Source organism: Physcomitrium patens, chromosome 26 (assembly GCF_059467195.1).
Source record: "Physcomitrium patens ecotype Gransden chromosome 26, ASM5946719v1, whole genome shotgun sequence".
Classification (NCBI taxonomy): Eukaryota; Viridiplantae; Streptophyta; class Bryopsida; order Funariales; family Funariaceae; genus Physcomitrium; species Physcomitrium patens.
This window is the reverse complement of record NC_143435.1, coordinates 5,605,289-5,625,110: the sequence shown is the minus strand read 5'-3', so window position 1 is coordinate 5,625,110 and position 19,822 is coordinate 5,605,289. Positions and strand designations below refer to the sequence as shown.

Sequence of the window (19,822 nt, the reverse complement as noted above, 5' to 3'; positions counted from 1 at the left end):
TTATAAAACTCCTTCCCTCTCCCAGGCGACATTCGTCTTCACAGCTCCAAAATTCATCCGCTCCGGTTGAAGTGCTTTCTACTCATCTGCGCCTCAGAATAAATAAGCTAAAAAAACGAAATACAGATTTCCATCAACTTTTTACTAAAGGTTTCAACGAATATTGCTATTATAAATGTGACAAATTAAACCTGACGAAACCAAATCGATATATCAACAATGTAACAACCGCTAACGATAAAAACTGGCAGCTTCCCATCCTCATCTGATGTTAAATCAATCCGAGCCATTGGCAAATCAACAGCCATCCACCCTAATATATTAAAAGTTCACAATAATCCAATCACAATGTCACACACAGCTAGACTGAAGTCTAGAACGGGGGATCGATTCACGGGCTAAATTTGGCTGCCAGAGATTGCAGTTCTTCTGTAAAGGTATGGCATTTGGCGGGTCCGACTTATTCGCGTGTGGGGAAACTGGGACTTGCGGTCACATTCAGAGAACACTTTGGCTTCCGGACACTGGACTTCTCGCAGATAAGCTCGTAGGCAACCAGGGGGTTCATGCACTGCATGCAAGTTGAGTCCCGCAATTTTTCACAAAAATAACATCAAAAGTGCAGAGACGGAAAGGGTGCCCTCAGCTGATGGGCTGAAGAACACGACACAGGTTGGGGGTTGACTTTGTACATAATCTCCTCAAGGTAACCACTTTTGCTTATCCCAAAAATAACGCGACATGACTGGTCTACAAGATAACCAGGAAAACTTCCATTTCTCTCAACGCGGACCGCAGACAAACACACCATCACGCACATGTAATGTTCATGTCCAATGAAGAGTCACGAAAAAAGGCACATGCTTCCGAAGTTAGTGCTCCTACGCGATTGGCAGACGTCGAGCACAGTTGGCAAGTATTGGATGGATCCATTCTTTCGACTTACTACATGTGAATGGAAAACACAACCAGCAATGTCTAGATTGACGTACAAAACAGAGCGGCTTATCTTTTCCAGTGAGTGAGTGAGTGATCCCATTAGCGTAGAGATTAACAGCTTGCTTGTTATGCAGCATCTTGAAGACGGTACCGTAAAGCGATTCGAGTGCAATTGCACAGTTGTGATAGTAGTCACATTCTGCGGTGCTATTTTTAATGTGTTTTAAGCTTCAAAACGTACCAAGCCATGGCCAAAAGCTTGGCCCGATCGACAGTCGGGAATACTTTACCTCGGCCCGATCCATCCCACCTTCGGTTACATGAACCGATGACTTCTAGACTACATTGAACAATGCAGATGCGTATGTACTATTGTCGACATCATAACACACATAAACACATGAGTATCTGTAACTATGCGTGGTGCTAACTGCAATGATAAAAGATCGGAATCACCGGACTGCGTCGGACTGCGCGATTCGTTCCATACCTACCTCGTCCTCAGTGAATTGCACTGTGATTGGCAGCAGGCTGTTCACGAATGGTGCACCGCGATCCCGTCGCTGGAGACGTCCCGAAACTCTGTCCTGCTCCAGGTACCTGAGATCAAGCGCGCGCTACGTGCATGCGCATGTGCATGTCCAACTTTCCTTCTCCCAAACTGCCCTGCACCAGCACAGCGATGAGTGTTGCCATCTTCCGACCTTTCCCTCCCAGACACACACACACACACACACACACGCCTACATCGCCCAGTCGGCGGCAACACCCATCACACGACCCATCTGCGTCTGCTGGGAACTCCAGCGAAAACCCGGATTCAACCAAACTTCCATTGAGAGGTGCATAGTGGTACAACCGTGAAGCTGCTTTGCTTCCACGGAGCTCGGCATTAGCGTCAAATCTACCATTCTGACGAGGCGCAAACCACATCCAGTCTGCGCACTCTCTTGTCAGCCTCTACACTGACTTCTACTCTACATCATTCCACTCCACGCCCGGCTCAATTCGTGGGAAAGAGAGGGAGTTGAATGCACTAGTCTACAAACACCGACGCCATCAGCGTCGAGGCGTCGCATTTTACAAGCTGCCACACTTCGTGTCGCTTACATCTCCATCCTGGCGCCACCCTGATACCTCAAGCGTTGGTGCGCATGCGGAAACCCCTTCCGGCGCTGCCGAAGGTTGGACGGTTGTTGTGTCCCTTCTGCACACGTCACACGTCCAGTGCATGCAGCCCGGCGTCAGATGCCAGAAAAGCCACCGTTCCAACGTTTCCAAAGAAGCAGGTAAAAGAAGATACAACAGAACAATCTAGCAGCACCCGCGGCCACCTTCCCTACCACCTGCACCTGGCAGAGATCACTCACCGGCACAGAAGCCCGGAGCTTAGCCAGCTGTTCCGCGGACGCCGTTTGAAACTGCCACCCAACAAGCGCAACATCGTCCCACGTATCAGTTCCCGGTACATTCATGAGCAACGCTTGTGAGCGGCTGCTCGCCTTGCATTTGGAAGGGCACCCGAAAGAACCACTGCGACGACGGAAAACCACAATCTCCCACATGCCGACATCTACAAGTCTCTCTGTCATGCCACGAACACTGGAGCAGAACCCACTTACGTTGAACAACGACAGAATCCAGGTGACACCCTCCGCGCATGGTGGGGTGGTGAGGGATCCCATGTAAGTGCCGTAGTTCCTCTCCGGCTTCATCATCTTGATGTGCCCCAAGTCGACCTTCACGCCTGGGCTATTTGACGATGGCACCTCATGTGCGAACTGCACACGTCACACCAGTTTCCGCATGGGGTCAGGCTTCGCCAAGGAGAATCGCGTTCGATAGCGCGCGCGACCTTCCTAGCAAGATCTTCAGTGACACACGAGAGCACTACTCTGCACCGACCATAACGCAACGCAGATTCGCCAAAGCTACGCCACCCACGTCATGGGCGCACGACAGTTGACCTTCAGCCTCGTCCGCGCCCACTGGAAAGAGGGTACACAGGTGGGAGCGGGGTGCGTACCTGGGCCAGGAATTCGCTCTCGCCTCCTTCCTCAAACAGGAACCCGATCACCGCAAGCTTCCCATCATCGGACTTGTGCACCAAGTGGAGCTCCAGCGGGAAACTGGAGCAGTGCCAACCGAACAGTGGTTCGCGCGTCAGCAATGAACACACACTGACCTCGTAGTCACAAACGGAGGTGCGGGCTCCACAGCCGAATTCAATTCCCAAACAAAACCTGCAACTTCGTGGTAGCATGCCGTGACGTACCTCTGGTTCATGATTGTGTGCTCGCTGGGCATGTGGATGTGGAACTGGACGGGTCGGTACGTCTCGCCACCGATCCTCAAGCGTCCCGAGCCGGCTGGCATGCTCACCTGACAAATCCACAGTCAGCCCCAACTTCGGAGTAACAGGCCAGCCGCCTGCAATCGGCACGCCTGCCCCCCTGTCCAAACGTCGAACTTCACTGGTTCCAATTGACCACGATAACCGCCACACCGCCAAGGGAGAACTTCAGAGACCACGGCACTTACCTCAGCCCCATGCCCGCTGTTGTAAAGAGTGGCATGAACTCTCTTCCGGTACTTGGCATCCAGCTTCCCCAGACTGCGGTCTGTGACCAGGTCGAGCGCCGTGATGGCGATCGGGGACTGCCGGCTGCCCGACTTGCACACACCCCACTCGGCCTTCAGGTCACCCCAGCCACCTGGCCCATGCGACCCACCGCTGTAGTCCCAGTGCACTGAATATCCACACAGCACATGCACACGGAGTCATGCACCAGCATTGGTTGGAGTCATGCATCAGTTGGTCATGCAGGCCACCAATGTGAGTCAAGAATTTTTCGGCCGCATGTATGCTGCGATGGAATGCTAGGGGGACATCACAATCCTGTTCTACTACTCCACGCCGAAGTTGGAGTTTCTGCCCCGACTTACCCTCGTCACCTCCCTCAGCCTGAGCCGATCCTGCCCACGCGCCAACCCAGCTTGCGGAGATGCATTGCAGAACCACAACAGCGGCCACTGCCTGCACAAGTTGGCTCGCCATCGCCAGCAACTCAACCGACCGCTCGCTGGGAACAGTGAGTCTACGGCCGATCACTTCCGCACTGGAGCCACCCCAATAGTCGACCGCGGGACCGATGCTTGCACGTCATGCCGCTCCTCGGACAGCCTTATGTAGTCCATGCTCACGGAAGGTGCCAAGCCCAACCACCCATGAATCCACTTGCTTGATTCCCACTAATCAGTCTCGATTGGATGTTCCCAGCGGATTGTGGTCACCAAGCACTCCCCGAATTCGGGTGGCTTTGGGTTTCTGATCCGACCATTCCTGTCATGCTCATCACGTCATGGATGTGTGCGTCGAAGCTGCCTGTGTGCTGCAGCGTGGACTGGCGCAACCGTCTGGCGGTTTTCTTACCCTTCCCACGGTTCGTGTTTTTCACCCAAAGGAAGCCGCCCTTCGGTTACAACTTTTGGAGCCTCGCTCCGTCCCACTCCTCCTTTCCACCAGATTCTCGAGCATCCGGTAGCAAGTTGCGAGTTATCTTGCGGGAGGAAACATGGAGCCGCGGGCTCCCGTGGATCACCAGGCATTGGCTGTCTCGCGTCGCTAGCGGGGCGGATTCTGTTCTTGTGGAGGCGTGACACATGGCAGTCCTTGAAAGTACATTGGGATTGGCGGTGGAACGCTGTCGGGGAGGATGCATCTGAAGTTTGTGGACTGTGGCACCCACCCGGCAAGCTGCGCCACTGACGCATGGTCCGTCGCGTCTTGGTGTGAGAGTTCGCAGCGGAGAGATTCATTGAATGCAGGAAAGCAGGCGTTCCGGAATTTGTATGGGAATCCAGATTTTGAGTTCGATTTTATTTTCATTTACGTGTGTTTGAACAACACAACACATAGGCCGAAAGGCATCTCTCAGGGGCAGCTGAAGGCTGTGTACTTTGTGAAAATGTCAGGTTCAATAGAAAATGCTTATGTAGCTCTTAAATTTTATTTTAGTGTGTTTTTGTTTATTGACGAGTACATTCATAAGAGACCCTTTTTGTTTTTTTTTGTAATGTGCTATTTTGGGCTGATAGCCAAACCATTTGTCATAGGGTGTTGAATCACTAGTTTGAGAGTTAATCATTTGATTCACAGCATATACTATAATACTTATAGCTTTTGTCCAAAGGTGTAGAGATGATGTTTGTTTTTTCTAACATGGACTTGGTGCTTTAAAGACAAATCAATTATCTTGATTAATGTAACCATTTATCTATATATACACACAATTTTGAGGTCATGGTGAATTGTGGGTTTGTCCAAAAAAATATTGTAATTAAACTTTCACTACTTAGTTATTTAATCTATGCTAAAATCCTTTTATTGAAGGCAACAAATCTTAGTTTGTAGATTTTAGCAAGTGTCAGAAATGGTCCCGCAAGATAACTCGCAACTTGCTACCGGATGCTCGAAAATCTGGTGGAAAGGAGGAGTGGGACGGAGCGAGGCTCCAAAAATTGTAACCGAAGGGCGGCTTCCTTTGGGTGAAAAACACGAACCGTGGGAAGGGTAAGAAAACCGCCAGACGGTTGCGCCAGTCCACGCTGCAGCACACAGGCAGCTTCGACGCACACATCCATGACGTGATGAGCATGACAGGAATGGTCGGATCAGAAACCCAAAGCCACCCGAATTCGGGGAGTGCTTGGTGACCACAATCCGCTGGGAACATCCAATCGAGACTGATTAGTGGAAATCAAGCAAGTGGATTCATGGGTGGAAATCAAGCAAGTGGGAATCAAGCAAGTGGCTTTATCCAAAAAAGTTTTGTTATTAGACTTTCACTACTTGGTTATTTAATCTATGCTAAAATCCGTTTATTGCACGCAACAAATCTTAGTTTGTAAATTTTAGCATTTGTCAAAAGTGGTCCATGCTTTCAACTTTTTATTTGCAAAATAAAGAAATTGGTAAGATGCAACAATATCGTTCAACAACAAAATGTATTGAACAATTTTTATGGATGCAACACTGAGATTTTTAGAAATAGTACCATGTATGGTACACCATGGACTTGATAATTTGTTTTTTTTGAGATATTGCCATGTGTTTTGTGACGATAGATTTGGCACACCAAAATGCAAGTGTATATAATTTTCTAATAAGGAATGTAAAACAAACAAAACAATATGGTGCAAAAGAATACAAGTTGAGGCAATAGCAATAGAATAATGAAAATAACTAGTAGTATTTAAAAAGAAGAATTGTTTAAAGAATAACGAAGCTAATGGCCATAGCATAATTATTATAGATAAATATTGGAGTAAGTATATATGTCCGTAACACTTGATGATTTTAAAAAACCTCTATTATATTCTAATAGATCCCAAGAAGCTCCATAATACCCTGGCAAGCTCTTAGAAATCTTAGATGGTTGTAGAAGGTATTTGAAGGCTTGCTTCACTTCCTAGCATCAAAAAAACTTCTCAATGAGCTTTCTTACATCTAATATATAAAAAAGTTGACGTTGAAGAGATACTTCGTCTCAACAATACAATTTGCCGGGTGGGTGCCACAGTCCACAAACTTCAGATGCATCCTCCCCGACAGCGTTCCACCGCCAATCCCAATGTACTTTCAAGGACTGCCATGTGTCACGCCTCCACAAGAACAGAATCCGCCCCGCTAGCGACGCGAGACAGCCAATGCCTGGTGATCCACGGGAGCCCGCGGCTCCATGTTTCCTCCCGCAAGATAACTCGCAACTTGCTACCGGATGCTCGAGAATCTGGTGGAAAGGAGGAGTGGGACGGAGCGAGGCTCCAAAAGTTGTAACCGAAGGGCGGCTTCCTTTGGGTGAAAAACACGAACCGTGGGAAGGGTAAGAAAACCGCCAGACGGTTGCGCCAGTCCACGCTGCAGCACACAGGCAGCTTCGACGCACACATCCATGACGTGATGAGCATGACAGGAATGGTCGGATCAGAAACCCAAAGCCACCCGAATTCGGGGAGTGCTTGGTGACCACAATCCGCTGGGAACATCCAATCGAGACTGATTAGTGGGAATCAAGCAAGTGGATTCATGGGTGGTTGGGCTTGGCACCTTCCGTGAGCATGGACTACATAAGGCTGTCCGAGGAGCGGCATGACGTGCAAGCATCGGTCCCGCGGTCGACTATTGGGGTGGCTCCAGTGCGGAAGTGATCGGCCGTAGACTCACTGTTCCCAGCGAGCGGTCGGTTGAGTTGCTGGCGATGGCGAGCCAACTTGTGCAGGCAGTGGCCGCTGTTGTGGTTCTGCAATGCATCTCCGCAAGCTGGGTTGGCGCGTGGGCAGGATCGGCTCAGGCTGAGGGAGGTGACGAGGGTAAGTCGGGGCAGAAACTCCAACTTCGGCGTGGAGTAGTAGAACAGGATTGTGATGTCCCCCTAGCATTCCATCGCAGCATACATGCGGCCGAAAAATTCTTGACTCACATTGGTGGCCTGCATGACCAACTGATGCATGACTCCAACCAATGCTGGTGCATGACTCCGTGTGCATGTGCTGTGTGGATATTCAGTGCACTGGGACTACAGCGGTGGGTCGCATGGGCCAGGTGGCTGGGGTGACCTGAAGGCCGAGTGGGGTGTGTGCAAGTCGGGCAGCCGGCAGTCCCCGATCGCCATCACGGCGCTCGACCTGGTCACAGACCGCAGTCTGGGGAAGCTGGATGCCAAGTACCGGAAGAGAGTTCATGCCACTCTTTACAACAGCGGGCATGGGGCTGAGGTAAGTGCCGTGGTCTCTGAAGTTCTCCCTTGGCGGTGTGGCGGTTATCGTGGTCAATTGGAACCAGTGAAGTTCGACGTTTGGACAGGGGGGCAGGCGTGCCGATTGCAGGCGGCTGGCCTGTTACTCCGAAGTTGGGGCTGACTGTGGATTTGTCAGGTGAGCATGCCAGCCGGCTCGGGACGCTTGAGGATCGGTGGCGAGACGTACCGACCCGTCCAGTTCCACATCCACATGCCCAGCGAGCACACAATCATGAACCAGAGGTACGTCACGGCATGCTACCACGAAGTTGCAGGTTTTGTTTGGGAATTGAATTCGGCTGTGGAGCCCGCACCTCCGTTTGTGACTACGAGGTCAGTGTGTGTTCATTGCTGACGCGCGAACCACTGTTCGGTTGGCACTGCTCCAGTTTCCCGCTGGAGCTCCACTTGGTGCACAAGTCCGATGATGGGAAGCTTGCGGTGATCGGGTTCCTGTTTGAGGAAGGAGGCGAGAGCGAATTCCTGGCCCAGGTACGCACCCCGCTCCCACCTGTGTACCCTCTTTCCAGTGGGCGCGGACGAGGCTGAAGGTCAACTGTCGTGCGCCCATGACGTGGGTGGCGTAGCTTTGGCGAATCTGCGTTGCGTTATGGTCGGTGCAGAGTAGTGCTCTCGTGTGTCACTGAAGATCTTGCTAGGAAGGTCGCGCGCGCTATCGAACGCGATTCTCCTTGGCGAAGCCTGACCCCATGCGGAAACTGGTGTGACGTGTGCAGTTCGCACATGAGGTGCCATCGTCAAATAGCCCAGGCGTGAAGGTCGACTTGGGGCACATCAAGATGATGAAGCCGGAGAGGAACTACGGCACTTACATGGGATCCCTCACCACCCCACCATGCGCGGAGGGTGTCACCTGGATTCTGTCGTTGTTCAACGTAAGTGGGTTCTGCTCCAGTGTTCGTGGCATGACAGAGAGACTTGTAGATGTCGGCATGTGGGAGATTGTGGTTTTCCGTCGTCGCAGTGGTTCTTTCGGGTGCCCTTCCAAATGCAAGGCGAGCAGCCGCTCACAAGCGTTGCTCATGAATGTACCGGGAACTGATACGTGGGACGATGTTGCGCTTGTTGGGTGGCAGTTTCAAACGGCGTCCGCGGAACAGCTGGCTAAGCTCCGGGCTTCTGTGCCGGTGAGTGATCTCTGCCAGGTGCAGGTGGTAGGGAAGGTGGCCGCGGGTGCTGCTAGATTGTTCTGTTGTATCTTCTTTTACCTGCTTCTTTGGAAACGTTGGAACGGTGGCTTTTCTGGCATCTGACGCCGGGCTGCATGCACTGGACGTGTGACGTGTGCAGAAGGGACACAACAACCGTCCAACCTTCGGCAGCGCCGGAAGGGGTTTCCGCATGCGCACCAACGCTTGAGGTATCAGGGTGGCGCCAGGATGGAGATGTAAGCGACACGAAGTGTGGCAGCTTGTAAAATGCGACGCCTCGACGCTGATGGCGTCGGTGTTTGTAGACTAGTGCATTCAACTCCCTCTCTTTCCCACGAATTGAGCCGGGCGTGGAGTGGAATGATGTAGAGTAGAAGTCAGTGTAGAGGCTGACAAGAGAGTGCGCAGACTGGATGTGGTTTGCGCCTCGTCAGAATGGTAGATTTGACGCTAATGCCGAGCTCCGTGGAAGCAAAGCAGCTTCACGGTTGTACCACTATGCACCTCTCAATGGAAGTTTGGTTGAATCCGGGTTTTCGCTGGAGTTCCCAGCAGACGCAGATGGGTCGTGTGATGGGTGTTGCCGCCGACTGGGCGATGTAGGCGTGTGTGTGTGTGTGTGTGTGTCTGGGAGGGAAAGGTCGGAAGATGGCAACACTCATCGCTGTGCTGGTGCAGGGCAGTTTGGGAGAAGGAAAGTTGGACATGCACATGCGCATGCACGTAGCGCGCGCTTGATCTCAGGTACCTGGAGCAGGACAGAGTTTCGGGACGTCTCCAGCGACGGGATCGCGGTGCACCATTCGTGAACAGCCTGCTGCCAATCACAGTGCAATTCACTGAGGACGAGGTAGGTATGGAACGAATCGCGCAGTCCGACGCAGTCCGGTGATTCCGATCTTTTATCATTGCAGTTAGCACCACGCATAGTTACAGATACTCATGTGTTTATGTGTGTTATGATGTCGACAATAGTACATACGCATCTGCATTGTTCAATGTAGTCTAGAAGTCATCGGTTCATGTAACCGAAGGTGGGATGGATCGGGCCGAGGTAAAGTATTCCCGACTGTCGATCGGGCCAAGCTTTTGGCCATGGCTTGGTACGTTTTGAAGCTTAAAACACATTAAAAATAGCACCGCAGAATGTGACTACTATCACAACTGTGCAATTGCACTCGAATCGCTTTACGGTACCGTCTTCAAGATGCTGCATAACAAGCAAGCTGTTAATCTCTACGCTAATGGGATCACTCACTCACTCACTGGAAAAGATAAGCCGCTCTGTTTTGTACGTCAATCTAGACATTGCTGGTTGTGTTTTCCATTCACATGTAGTAAGTCGAAAGAATGGATCCATCCAATACTTGCCAACTGTGCTCGACGTCTGCCAATCGCGTAGGAGCACTAACTTCGGAAGCATGTGCCTTTTTTCGTGACTCTTCATTGGACATGAACATTACATGTGCGTGATGGTGTGTTTGTCTGCGGTCCGCGTTGAGAGAAATGGAAGTTTTCCTGGTTATCTTGTAGACCAGTCATGTCGCGTTATTTTTGGGATAAGCAAAAGTGGTTACCTTGAGGAGATTATGTACAAAGTCAACCCCCAACCTGTGTCGTGTTCTTCAGCCCATCAGCTGAGGGCACCCTTTCCGTCTCTGCACTTTTGATGTTATTTTTGTGAAAAATTGCGGGACTCAACTTGCATGCAGTGCATGAACCCCCTGGTTGCCTACGAGCTTATCTGCGAGAAGTCCAGTGTCCGGAAGCCAAAGTGTTCTCTGAATGTGACCGCAAGTCCCAGTTTCCCCACACGCGAATAAGTCGGACCCGCCAAATGCCATACCTTTACAGAAGAACTGCAATCTCTGGCAGCCAAATTTAGCCCGTGAATCGATCCCCCGTTCTAGACTTCAGTCTAGCTGTGTGTGACATTGTGATTGGATTATTGTGAACTTTTAATATATTAGGGTGGATGGCTGTTGATTTGCCAATGGCTCGGATTGATTTAACATCAGATGAGGATGGGAAGCTGCCAGTTTTTATCGTTAGCGGTTGTTACATTGTTGATATATCGATTTGGTTTCGTCAGGTTTAATTTGTCACATTTATAATAGAAATATTCGTTGAAACCTTTAGTAAAAAGTTGATGGAAATCTGTATTTCGTTTTTTTAGCTTATTTATTCTGAGGCGCAGATGAGTAGAAAGCACTTCAACCGGAGCGGATGAATTTTGGAGCTGTGAAGACGAATGTCGCCTGGGAGAGGGAAGGAGTTTTATAAATTTTCCCATCTCAGAATAGTTTTTCTCTACACGTGTGTGAATGTGCGATGGCTTTGTGTGTGCTTCTGATTTGATGGAGGAATGTTCTTACAATTTAACATGATTATTTTTTGAATTTTGAAATTTGTTATGATATGTTTTGGATTCAAAAGTTGATGAGGTTTATTTACATGTTGTTTAGAGTTATTGGAATTTTGAAAGAAGAAATTTGAAATTGAGATGTAGAATTTAGTGTGAAGAGTTGTATTGAGTTATTAAAGTTGTAATGCAAGATTTGTTTAGGATTTGCTTAAGATTTAGTAAAATTTGCAACAAAATTTTACTTGAAGCTATTAAGATATGACTGTTTAGAATTTATGAGATTGTGTGAAATGAACCATATGATACAATTGATTATTAAATAAAAATCTATTATTTTTTCAAATATAGATTTTTTTAAAAAAATCTAAATTTTACTTATTTGTGGCAAATAGAGATTTTTCTATTAAAAAAACAAGTATGACTACCATCTATTAAATCATTATAAATTCTTAATATAAATTCTTAATGTAGCTGCTAAATAGAGCCACCATCAATTTTTGCATTAAATTTGGGATTAATGGATAAAAAAAAAGATTTAAATAAAATTTATCCAAAAATATTTGATTAATGATAGATTAATTTTAAAATAATGTGCATTTTATATTATTGTGTGTAAATGTAGTATTAAAGAACATTATAGAAGCTTAAAATATTTGTACAACAAAATGTAATATAAGTTGTATTGCTAAGATATGTATTAATATAGAGCTTATTAAATCATTATATATGGTAGTAATAATAAGATTAAATTATAAAAAGATAAATTTTTATATTATAAATATTTTTAAAAAAAATTTAAATTGATTAAGGCATATTTGATTTTTATATAAATAATTTATTGAGATTGGTATTGGTCTTTTAGGCATAACTTTGTTAGATTCTACAATTTTAAAAAGAATTAAAAAATAAAATTTATATATTTATGTACATATGTATGTATGTTTATATATATTTATATACTTCAAGAATAAAAATACTTTTATATTAACCTTTATGTTGTTATAGAAGTATTTTATATTTTTTTTACATAAAAAATATTTATTAAATAATATCTATTGGAGCCTTCAAATGACATATTGAAGTATTTGGCCAAATTCTTATTAATGCAATTATTGAATAAATCCAATTTATTTTGTATTAAGCTGTAGATTGATCCAAATGACAATTAAGTTCTTTCTTGAAGATCAATTTAGTAATCATAAGGATGATGCTTTTGTAGAATGTCAATATTTTTCTTCTAAAAAACATCTTGATAATCCTTATATAAGCTTAAAATATTGCTTGAAGTCTATTTGCTATTAGAAATAGGTATAGAATAAATAATAAAAAAATAACTTCTTACTTTGTAGCATGTATAAAAGCCTTTGCATCTACAAACAAAGATTTGATTATACTAGACTTATGACTTTTTACTTGATTAGCAAAACTCTTGATTATGCTATTAGAAAAATCAGGATTACAAGAAATCCAACCTACTAGGAGATTATATGTTTTTAGCAACAATAAGCCTAAAATGACTAAATTAAAAAAAATTCTATTAATATTCAATATCACTCATCTATTATAATAGTTTTTGGCTATTTCTACAAAGATAGTTTTATGATTAAAATCTCCAAAAGATAAAAGAAAATCATCTACAACTTCTACATATATGAGTTTAGTTTTCTTAACTAAAAATATACCATGTCTTTTAACAAAGTCTTAACTCAAAAAACAAATTGAGGCTCTTGAATCTAATAAGGCAAAGGCTTTGTAATTTTTAGGTCCTAAACTTATGTTTATTGTAAAACATGGTGAAGATTTTGAAGAGAAAATATGACTTTTATTAAGTATTGCATAAGATCTTAAGTGTGTGATTTTATTATAACTAGACATATTTATTTTCTAATACATTGTTTTAATTGACAATCATACTCTTTATTTTGTGGTTATGTTGTTTTTTTGGATAATGTTGAACAATGTACTTAGGTTCTCTAAAATATAAGCACAATCATTTTTGACAATGTTTCTTATTTTTTTTGCTTAGTAAGATGATTAAAACATATTGCATCAATTTAAATAGGTTTTGATTTCTATGAATAAATTTCTAAAAACTTAAGAGTTGTTGTCATGACTTGATTTATTTTTCTTTAACCAAATCTTTGTTCTTTGCACCTTTTACAAAGTTGATTACTACATATAATGGCTAAAATAACAAACTGCATCAATAAGTTTGCTTTTGTCATTATCAATAATAAATCATTAATGTTGTCTTTTAGTCTAATTTAAAATTGGTTGATAAAGGATTTGTAGTTTCAATTTATGTTACAAGTAAGGTATTAGAATTTGAGAGCAAAGATGGTAGCTAATTGTGGTTTTTGTCCTAAGGATAAAAATATTATTTTTATCATTCTAGGACTTAATATAGATGTTGCTATCAATTGGATTATATAAGAGTATTTGTTTGTCTGGAAAGCAAAGATTAGAAGATGGCAATATACATCATTGTGCTGATTAAAGATAATTTGAATAGAAAAAAATTGAGCATGTATACATGCATTTGATTTCAGCAACACATAGTAGGAAAAATTTTGGAAATGATTCTAACAACAAGATTGAGATGCATTATTCTTAAATAGCTTACTATCAATCATAGTACAATTTATTGAAGATGGAGTAGGTATAGAATGTATTAGGTGTATTTAATATTTTCTATTTTTTTTATTTTATTTTTTTCTTTGTATCATTATAATTAGCACCTATTGAAGTTGATCTCAGTGACTCACCAAAATTGTTGGATTTATATACTAATAAATAATAATCAATCTATACAACCTTAAATTAAACTACGTTTATTATACATTTGTATAGATTTATTTTATAATTTTTTTTTTAAAATAACAAGTGATTACTTGTTTGATTGCTAGTTTCTAAGTTGACAAGTATTGTTTTCACTAAAATGATTTAGCTTTGCTTTGTACACTACTTATTATATTGCTGATTATGATATATATTTGTTTATAGGAAGTTGGACAAAAATGTTCATTTTATAGTCCTACTTATTTAAGTTAACTTTCTACAATTGAATCTAATAATACTTCTCTCACTCTATTAAAGTTGAATGTTGTGATACCAAGTAAAAAACACAATTGAACAAATTGATCTTGCAAAAGAGGCTTTGTGAAAATATCAATAATTGGATTTTGAATAAAAATATATTAAGAATCAATTTATTATTTTTTTTCAAGTTCACAGATAAAACAAAATATGATATCAATATGTCTTCTAAAAGTTGTAATCTTGATTGAAGCTCTTGGAGTTAAAATCTATATCAAAGTCAAGGTCAATTAATTAAATTCTAAATCTATCTTCAATATCTTTAATCTTTAATGTCTCTATATTCCTTCATGTCTTTGCCAAGGTTAAAGTATTCCATTGTTGTTATTCACTTTAAAATAGATCATAACTTTTATTTGATGAATCTTATCTTAAATTCATCAATCCCATCTTTGAAGTTCTTGCTTCATTGTATTGAAAATTCCAAAGATCTTCATGAATCTTATGTTGTAATATTTAGAACTTGTTAATGGATCAAAAGTGTATAATGAAATGATATAGTAGAATGTCAATTATATTTTTTCTATTATTATTTTATTATGATAATTATAATATAGTTTTATAGCTATTTATAGCTATATATTGTAATTTTTTAAATATCATTTAAAAATATTAAAAATAATTTCTTTCTAGCTACCATAACTACTTAAAATAGTTTTAATTTGTGAATTTCATCAATGCATTTTAATTGATAAATTAATTATAAATATATTTTGAAATTATTTATTTAAATAAATATTAAGATTAAAGAGTCTTTTTTACTATTCAAGTATTTATTAGAATTTAGAAGTATTTATAAGTTATAAAAGTCTTATCAAAAGAAAAGTTATAAAAATAGAGTCTTAGTAAGTTTTGGTGGCAATTATCTTAGTTGATTTAGTATTTTTACTTATTGTTGAATATTGAAGATTATTTATTGAAACCAATGTCTTTATTGGCATCCTATCTACATTTATTATTTATAAAATCCTATCAATGATTAATTAGTACTTAGAAGAAGCATGAAAAATAACTTCATGTTATTTTGGTTAATTTTATAGAAAATAAGATTTTTAGTGGATTTAAAATAATTTTATTACTATAAAAATTCAACAAGGTAGAAAAATATAGCTTTAAATAGGTATTAGAACTATAAAAATATTCTAGTATTTTTTATAGTTTTTTTAGATTTTATTTAGAATTTATTTAATATTTTTATAGAAAATTTCAAGACCTTGGTATAAATGAGTTTTATAACCTCGGGAGCCATTATGAAAAAATAAACAAGATTTGAAGGCCATATGAGGCTCATAGGGTATTTCGGTGTTTTTAAACACCATAGTGTAGTTAAAAATACAAAAAAAATGAGTTTTATTGGTAGAAAATAGGAGGACCAGCAGCTATTTTAGTGCTTGTAGGAAGGGAGGTGCATAAGTTCCATGTAGATTGTAGCACCTTGGATGTAGGTAGGAAGATAAGAGTAAGGCCTTGAGGCTTTTCTTAATTCCTGATATACTCTACATGTGAGCCTTGGTGAAGCTCAAATCCTTGATCTACAAGTAAGTTATTCTTGAGATAAAATATTTTTACTTAACTTTTTTATTATTTATATTCTATCTTTAATCTATCATAATTTATTAAAATTAACTTAAATTTATATTTTTTTATGTTATTGAAAATATAAAATAATTATTTATTTAAAAATATATTTTAAAAACATATTTTTATTTTTTATTACTTAAAAACTCAGTGAATAGATTGTAGATTACTTTTGTTGTGTACAATTGTTTCATTGCACTTATTTCACTTATTTTGTATTTTTCTTTCTTTTAATCTTGTTAATTATATCTTCTACTTTATACCATCCATTACAAATAATTTTTAATTGAAGCCGTCTTGTAATTTAGATTGAGGGATGAATATTATCCTAACAACTTTTAGAATCAAAAATGATAAGATTCTATTTGAGGCTATAAAGGATGCCTTCTATTGTGCTCTATTTCAATAAAAGCTTGTGACATCTAATCACCAATCTCTTCTAATACGTGGATTTCTAAAACTATAGTTTTAATATCTACTTCGGATTGTAAAACATGTCCAAACTACAAAAGAAGGCCAATAAGAAGATAAACTACCTTACATTTAATTTTAGGTGGTATACAACTAAGTATATGGTTTCTAAATAATTCTCTTTAAGTAAAAGACCTAATAGGTGGTTTACTGCATAATAAGTTTATCATAAATTATTTTTATTTTTATTTCATAAAATAACATAATTTTTTATTTTTTTCTAATTCATTTAAGAGATATATGATTTAATCATATACTAAGATGAGATCTTGTGCTGATCTCAAATTAGTGGTCTCATCTAATAATTAAATTTTTATCACAAGTAATATACAAGGTCCAACTAAATACCAATTTAAGATTTTATGACAATCTTAATATAGTAGAGTCACTTATTAATAGGACTTAATTCATAATTTTAAAATTGAAAAATAAGGCCAAGGGTAGTATAAATAGTTTAAAATTTTAATGTTGTGGTGTTATAATATGACTATTTGGTAAAAATATAATCAAAAATGAATTTCTAATTAATATTTTATCATCTTGGTTTAATAATAATTTAAGATATTTAAACATGGCTTTTATAAAAGCCTCTTAGTTTATTTTCTTGTATTAATAGCTAATAGATTAAAAGAAGGGTTGGACTAAAAAATCCCTAGGATAGGTTAGATTGATACTTGAAGGTCGACTGTTTGTGGGATAGGATCCAAATCAAACATCTTAACACTACAATGACCACCTAGGGCAAAAAAATAGGGCATTTAAAGATTATAAATTTGAATTGGTGACCTAGCTTTAAGTTGATTTTAGAAGTATAAGGCTTTTTTCTATAGGATTTGGAATGACTTTGCAATTATTGTTCAAAAATCAAGATTTATATAAGTGAATTGGGATTAATGTAAAACAATTAGGGCTTGCACTCTTAGCTAGTTTGTGCAATTGATGTCACATCTATGATTAAAAATTTGATCATGCTTGGTTGATTGAGTGTGCTAAATGTGTGTAAATTTTTTTGTTGTTTTAAGTAAGAAATTGAGAGATATCTGGATTTTGTACAAGAAGGTATTACAAGTTGGCAGTTTGAAGTTGGATAGGATTTCTATGATATCTAAAGATTTACTAATTGAATCAAGGTGAAATTTGGCATAGTCTTAGAAGACTTCAATGTTTATCTACTTACAAATTTCGAATTAAAATTAACAATTGAAAAAGGAGAAATCACTACTAAGACATCTGCATTAACTTTCAAGTTGGCAGCCAAGTATTATTAATGTAGTTTTTGAGCTTTTTCTCACAATCTATAAATTAGATTGAATTTTTTGGAGCATATAGAAGACTTAAAGTGGAATTTTTGTACAAAATTTTACACCAAATAGATGATTAGATTAAGAAATATAGCTTGCTTAAACTTACTAATCATAGTTAGGGCTTGCAAAGAAAAATAAAAATAGCCTAATTATAAAAGTAATAAGGCAAGTGAAATTTATAAATAGTTGAGGTTACTAAGGAGAGTATTTTTGAGTACTTTGTATTAGCTTTAAGTACTATTGAATTGAAATTTGAATTTCTTTGTATTAAGATGGTTAAAATTTATTAGAATTTTTTCAATATTTGTAAAATATAATTTTATCTTCTACATCCGAGTACCTAGTGTATTCTCAAACAAGACATGTATTACAATATAAGTGTTGAACTTGACATGGAAATTTGAAGTAGAAGGTATTGGATTGTATTTGAGGTTATTTAGAATTTATGGCACAAAAAAGCAAGAAGGTTGAATTTAGAGCTTTTGATGGAGCTTTTGATGGAGCTTTGGATAGAGCTTCAAGTAGATCTTCAAGTGGAGCTTCAAATGGATTTTCTACTAGTAGACAATTTATGTACTTTGATCCAAACACTACAAATAGGTTTCAAATTTTTATATTATTTATGCAACAATAATAAGATAATCATCACAAAGAGGCTTTGGCAACCAAAGTATTATAAGCAATGGATAACAAAATTGACTAATTTGATGGAAGGCATATTTCAAAGTATTTGAGATATTATGTATGAGAAATGGAATTGAATCAAGTTTTTGAAAAAAAAATGATTGAGCTATTTGAACTTGTTATAATATTGGAGATAAGAAAACATATTAAATCAATTGTGGAACATTTTGGAAATTCATAGAAGACATTTTTACATACATTAAAGGACAAATATTTTTTAGAGATCACTGATTGGATTACCAAGAAATCATTTTTGGAATAGATTGAAGGGCCTAATAAGAATTTGTAAGCTACAAAGCTTTTGAGGGAGTTTAAGAGGAAATATTTTTGATTATCAAAGATGGAAAAATTAATTGTAGAGCCAAACAGCATTGTTGTATTAAATGAAGTCTTACTTAAAAATGTACTAGATACTTGGCTGTAGAAGATAGAATAGAAATTTCAACAATAAAATCCTAATTTTAATAGAATATTAAATGATTCTAATTAAATCCTTAATAATATTAAAGAAGCTTTAATCAAATTTGAAAGAAACCTTAAAGAAATTACAAAAGAAATAATAAGAAATCTTAAAAGAGTTCAAAAGAAATCTATAATAAATCTTAAAAGAATCCTTAAGAAATCCTAAAGAAATAAAGGTGAGAGAGTTTCTAAGATCTTTAGCAACCTATCAATTAAATTGAAGTGAATTTTTTTTATATAATTATTAAATTCAATTTTTAATATTTTAGTGAAGTTTGAAGTAAAATTTTGATCTAAAAAGTTTAGCATCTAGATTAAAGTAGGAGGCCATTTAACATCCAATTGAATTATCTTATATTTCTTTTAAATGATAATTGCAATTGATTTCACCTTTCTTGTTTCTAACTAAGATGTGAAGAAGTGTGCAAATTTTGAGTTGACATCAATGGCTCAATCATTAGTTGTTGAGATTCTATTTTACTTCAAGATTTGGTTTAAGATTTGTCTACAATTTGATTAGGACTTAAGATTTGTTCTAGAATTTGGTTATGATTAGAGTTTGCTTAGAGTTTGCTTGGAGTTTGATTTAGAACTTAACTAAAGATTGAATAAGGTATATTTAAGATTTAGGATTTTATTAGAATTTCATTAGGATTTGATCTAGAATTTGATTAAGATTCAATTAAGATTTTAATTAAGATTTGACTTATAGATTGATTAAGATTTAATTGGGATTTTTATTTTTAATAATATTTTGGAATTCCTATTTTTTAAAATTTCTATTTTTATTATTTTTAAAAGATTATTATTATTTTTTTAAAAGTTTTTTTTTTTTATATATATTTTTTAAAGATTTTTTGTTGTTTTTCTTTGAAATTAGTTTGGAACTTCTTTATATTTCTTTTATAACTTCTTTTAAATTTATTTTGAATTGATGAAAGTTTGATTAGG

General features: G+C 38.9%; 2 protein-coding genes across 2 annotated transcripts; one reads left to right on the top strand and one right to left on the bottom strand.

The window, feature by feature from the left end:
* Window positions 1-1,729: 1,729 nt before the first annotated feature.
* LOC149986220 (uncharacterized) lies at window positions 1,730-4,089 on the bottom strand. The gene is made up of 7 exons (XM_090247925.1): window positions 3,886-4,089; window positions 3,481-3,689; window positions 3,215-3,321; window positions 2,966-3,068; window positions 2,562-2,720; window positions 2,310-2,360; window positions 1,730-2,146 (listed from the first exon to the last, which is right to left on the bottom strand). Exons 1-7 carry the CDS (start codon window positions 3,995-3,997, stop codon window positions 2,078-2,080), a joined length of 810 nt encoding a protein of 269 aa, XP_090104051.1. The 5' UTR covers window positions 3,998-4,089; the 3' UTR covers window positions 1,730-2,077.
* A 3,018-nt stretch (window positions 4,090-7,107) lies between these two features.
* LOC149986219 (uncharacterized) lies at window positions 7,108-9,467 on the top strand. The gene is made up of 7 exons (XM_090247926.1): window positions 7,108-7,311; window positions 7,508-7,716; window positions 7,876-7,982; window positions 8,129-8,231; window positions 8,477-8,635; window positions 8,837-8,887; window positions 9,051-9,467. Exons 1-7 carry the CDS (start codon window positions 7,200-7,202, stop codon window positions 9,117-9,119), a joined length of 810 nt encoding a protein of 269 aa, XP_090104052.1. The 5' UTR covers window positions 7,108-7,199; the 3' UTR covers window positions 9,120-9,467.
* The last annotated feature ends 10,355 nt before the right edge of the window (window positions 9,468-19,822 follow it).